Source organism: Prionailurus bengalensis, chromosome X (assembly GCF_016509475.1).
Source record: "Prionailurus bengalensis isolate Pbe53 chromosome X, Fcat_Pben_1.1_paternal_pri, whole genome shotgun sequence".
NCBI lineage: Eukaryota > Metazoa > Chordata > Mammalia > Carnivora > Felidae > Prionailurus > Prionailurus bengalensis.
The window spans coordinates 32,769,425-32,774,707 of NC_057361.1; the positions used below are offsets into that span (position 1 = coordinate 32,769,425).

At 39.7% G+C, this 5,283-nt stretch overlaps 1 protein-coding gene across 1 annotated transcript; it reads right to left on the minus strand.

The window, feature by feature from the left end:
* Window positions 1–367: 367 nt before the first annotated feature.
* On the minus strand, window positions 368–2,010 carry LOC122477461 (protein FAM47E-like). Its single transcript, XM_043570444.1, has one exon. It carries the CDS (start codon window positions 1,996–1,998, stop codon window positions 721–723), a length of 1,278 nt encoding a protein of 425 aa, XP_043426379.1. The 5' UTR covers window positions 1,999–2,010; the 3' UTR covers window positions 368–720.
* Window positions 2,011–5,283: the final 3,273 nt, after the last annotated feature.

Genomic DNA, 5,283 nt, shown 5'->3' on the forward strand with positions numbered 1-5,283 from the left:
ATTTTTTGAGAGACAGAGAGAGCACAAGCAGGGGAGGGGCAGAGGGAGAGAGGGAGACACAGAATCTGAAGCAGGCCCCAGGCTCTGAGCTGTCAGCACAGAGCCCAATGTGGGGCTCAAACTCATGAACTGCAAGATCATGACCTGAGCTGAAGTTGGACACTTTAACTGACTGAGCCACCCAGGCACCCCTTTATGAATAGTTTTCAATCTAGTCTGGGGACTTGATGCAATCCTGACAAGTGAGATAACAACTTTAGTATAAATGAAGCTAACATTATTTTGGCTGTGAACTTTAAGTTTTGCTTAACAAAATAATTGTCGTAATTATTTCCTTACAGTTTTAATATAAATGAAACTATACAAGTCTCTTTTACTTGGCACATTTATTTTGAAATTCCTTTCATATTGTAGTTGACATAACTAGGTTATTTTGTTAAGTAATTCTTTTATAGTTTTATTTTTACAAATGATATAATGATCTAATATTCGCCATGCTATAAAAATGTAAGAAGAGTATATATGAATATTGATTTCATAGTTAAAAAAATATTGATGAACCCAAGCAGAAGGTCATTGAGGAATCTTTATAGACATTAGGTGTTAAATTGACAGATGTGGAATCAAAATTGCACATGCACAGTGGAATACTCATCATGAATTCTACTTGATGTTAGAATGAAAGAGAAATCACAAAGTAAGCAGTAAGTAGAAAAATGTTTAAACATCTTCATGTGGATCTTCTTCTATATTTGGGTGCATTTTCATTACTCGTTCTATAGGAGTCTTAACAGAATCATAGCTCCATCCCTTCCTGGTAAACAGCTTCTCAAGGAAGCCTGGCATCCTGTAGCCCTTGAGTTGAATGAAATCTTTAAAGGCAATTGTTCCATAAAGATCTTCAATAATATCCTTTTCAGGAACCTTCTTTCCAAAACTACCATCTTGACCTTCAAGTAAGACCTTGGGGTCAATCAAAGGTTCATCATTTATTAGCTTTTTCCACAACTTGGGCTTCAGGTACCATGCTCCATACCTCATTTTCACCCAATTGGGTTTATAAGGATTCTCTGGTGGCTGGAGTTTCTTCTCCCAATCTTTATCCTGTAAGGAGAATCTTATGCCCTCCATCTCATCTAGCCCCTTCCTGTTCTTTAGATCCATAGGAATCTGGTTTACTTTCTTCAGGCAGACCAGTTTACGGGTTAGTTTGCACTCATAGCCAAGGTCAAATTGTTTCATGATGAACTCTTCATCAATGCCCAAGTCTCCTAAAGTAGCAACCCATTTGCAGAATTTACGAACTTCTCTTGGTACTTTTCTTTGAAGAGGAGGAATTTTGAGCAAATCATCTGTGCTTGATTTCTTTTCTTCAGGAGGCACTTTGTCTGGATGTGACCCAGGAGTCTTCTTGGGAAGTTCAACTTTGGCAGGACATTTCTCACAACGCTTTGTGGGAGACTTCCTTCTTTTCTCAGTGTTCTTACAAGAAGCCCAAGTGGCCTCCAGCTTCCTGTCAGGATCCAGCACTTCCAGCACCTTTAGTAACAGGTCTGCAGGTAGATCTTTCTCCAAATCTGGGTCGAGAGCCAAGGGATGCTCAGTCAGTTGGGCCTCAATGTCCTCTAAGAATGCCTTCCGTGCTAGCTGGGCTGGTGAGAGAGTAGAAAACAGGTCTGCTTCCTTGGTCAGCTTTTTATGACTCTTTGTTGGGGCAGGTTGGGGAACTCTGTGAGTAATCACAGGGAGAAAGCCCTCCTTAGGGCTGCGAGTGATCAGACCTTTACAAGGTGGACACCCCCTTCTGAAGTCATCCAGCCCCTCTTTCACAAATATCCACCTCCGGCTGTCCAGGGAGGTGGGGAACTTCAGAAGCTTCTTCTTGTGATTTGCAAAACACTTGGAAGGTAATTTGTCTTTGTACCAGGGCTTGCAGTTCATGCCCAGGGGCATTGGTTCCAGTGGCCCTGGGGCTAACAGCCACTTCTTGTTCTCCATGGTACCTCTAGCCCCCGGGGGGCCGCCAGCTTTAGTGGTTTGTTTTCCAGTTGCTAGGAGACTTCGTAGCCAGGCACCCCCAGATTCTTCCCAGAGGGGGGTCCACGCAGTTGCCTCCTGACAGCCAGCTTTCTCCTGGGATGGGTGCCGAAACTTCATTCCTTTTTGTTGAAGGGTACTATTCCGTTATGTGGGCGTACTCCACACTTTAATAATCCATTCGCCTTTTAATGGGCCTGTGGGTTAATTCCAATTTGAGGGTATTACAAATAAAGCTGCCACAAATATTTGTGTTCATATCTTTGTACATCATTTCATTTCTCCTGGGTAAACTTTAGCAGAGAGGAATAGCAGAAGCATATGATGGGTGTTTGTTTAACATTTTAGGAAACCACCTAACTTTCCCCAAGGGGATGTTTAATATTCCTTCCAATAGTGTATGAGAATTGCTCTTCGTCCACATAGTGCCCAATACTTGGTATGATTAGCCATGTTAATTTTGGCTATTCTGATAGGTGTATAGTGGTATCTCACTGTGCTTTTAATTTGCATTTCCCTAATGACTATCTGTTCATGTGCCTAGTTGCCATTTATCTCTCCTGTGGTGAAGTGTCTGTTCAAATTTTTTACACATTTTTAAATTGTATTGCTATATATCATTGAGTTATGAGTTCTTTGTGCATTCTGAATGTAAGTCCTTTATCAAATATATGATTTGTAAATTTTTCTCTCAATTTTTTCTCTCCACATATGACATACATTTTCATTGTCTTAACAGTGTTTTTCAAAGAGCAGAGTTTTGACATTTGATGAGGTCCGATGTATCAGTTTATTTTTTTATGGATTGTTCTTTTTGTATTGTATCCAAGAAAACTTTCCCTATGCAAAGGTCATAAAGGTGGTTTTCATTCTGCTAAGTTTTATAATCTTAGGTTTTACATTTAGATCTGTCCTCTACTTAAATTTGTTTTTTTTAGGTGATGCAAAATATGGATCAAAGTTTTTATTTTTATTTTTTGCCTGTGGATATCCCATAGTTCCAGAATTTTTTTAAGAATCTTTTTTTTTTTAAGTTTATTTATTTGGGGGGAGACAGAGAGAGAGAGTGCACACACATATGCCTGAGCAGGTTAGGGACCTGCAGGTTAGAGAGAAAGAGACAAAATTCCAAACAAGCTCCATGCCATTAGTGCAGAGCCTGATGTGGGGCTCAAACCCACAAACTGTGAGACCATGACCTGAGCTGAGAGCAAGAGTTGGATGCTTAAGTGACTGAGCCACCAGAATTTTTTTTTTTTAAAGAGAAGCTTTTCTCCACTGAATTACGTTTGTAATTTGGTAGGTGTAAGTTGTTCATATTGCTGTGAGTTCATTTCTGGACACTTTGCTGCTTCACTGCTTTCTCTGTATACCAATTCCACACTGTGCTGATTACCTTGTATTTTATAAGTCTAAAAATAAGACTATTCGTCCTTCAAGTTCGTTCTTCTTCTGCGAAGTTGTTTTGACTATTCTAGGTCTTTTGAATTTCTATAGGAATTTTAGAATCAGTTTGTCAGTGTCTATAAAAAAACCTGTTGGGATTTTGATTAGGATTTGGTGGAATCAATAAATCAATTTTGATATCTAATATTGAGTTTCCTGACCCATGAAAAAAGTCCCATCTCTCCATTTACATGTATTCTTTCATTTATCTTAGCAATATTTTGTACTTGTCAGTGCATAGTTCTTTCACATCTTTTTTCTCTAAGTTTTCCTTAATATTTTATGTTTTTTGATACTACTGTAACTAGTATTATAATTTTTATTCACCATGTTCATTGTTACTATATACAAAAATAATTTATTTTTGTGTATTGATCTTGTATCATGCAACTTTTGTAAACTGACATCAATTCTAGTAGCTTTTTTTTTTAATTTTTTTTTTTTAACATTTATTTATTTTTGAGACAGAGAGACAGAGCATGAACGGGGGAGGAGCAGAGAGAGAGGGAGACACAGAATCGGAAACAGGCTCCAGGCTCTGAGCCATCAGCCCAGAGCCCGACGCGGGGCTCGAACTCACGGATCGCGAGATCATGACCTGAGCTGAAGTCGGACGCCCAACCGACTGAGCCACCCAGGCGCCCCATCTAGTAGCTTTTTTTAAAGTTTATTTTTTGTTTTGAGAGAGAGAGAGAGAGAGAGAATATGCAGGAAGAGCAGAGAAAGAGGGAAAGAGAGATAATCCTAAGCAGGCTCTGCACTAACAGTGCAGAACTCATGAACCATGAGATCATGACCTGAGCCAAAACCAAGAGTCAGATGCTTAACCCCACAGAGCCACTTGGGCACCCCATCTAGTAGCTTTTTTCTTTTTCTTTTTTGTAAAGTCCATTGAATTTTCTACATTGAGAATCATGTCATCTCTTAATAAAGATAGTTTCACTTCTTCCTTTCCAGTCAGAAAAAACTTTTTCCTGGCCTTATTGCACTGGCTAGAACCTACTTATATTGATTATTCATTTTTGAGAGACAGAGAGAGAGAGACAGATATGAGTGGGGGAGGGGCAGAGAGAGAGGGAGAACAGAATCTGAAACAGGCTCCAGACTCTGAGATGTCAGCACAGAGCCCAACCTGGGTCTTGAACTCACAAACCGTGAGATCATGACTTGATCCAAAGTTGGGCACTTTACTAACTGAGCCACCCAAGTGCCCCAATTTTTATATTATTTCTGATCTTAGGGGGAAAGCCATTAAATGCAATGCTAGCTTTAGGTTTTTTGTACGTATTGTTTTCCAGTTTAAGTTGCTTTTTATTCCTAGAGGTCTGAGGCCTAGTGACAAATGCTTTGTTTCAGATATGTGGATTGTGTCAAATGTTTTTTCTGCACCCATTGAGATGTTCATACAGCTTTTACTTTCTTTTCTTTTTTTTTTTTTTTCAACGTTTATTTATTTTTGGGACAGAGAGAGACAGAGCATGAACGGGGGAGGGGCAGAGAGAGAGAGGGAGACACAGAATCAGAAACAGGCTCCAGGCTCTGAGCCATCAGCCCAGAGCCTGACGCGGGGCTCGAACTCCTGGACCGCGAGATCGTGACCTGGCTGAAGTCGGACGCTTAACCGACTGCGCCACCCAGGCGCCCCTGTTTTTTATTTTTTTTTCTTAACTGCAAATTCAGCTTCTCTAATAGCTATAGGGATATTTAGGTTATCTGATTTTTCTTGAAGGAGTTTTAGTTTGTATATTTCAAGCAATATGTTTGTTTTATTTATGTTGTCAAAATTATTGTCATAAAGTA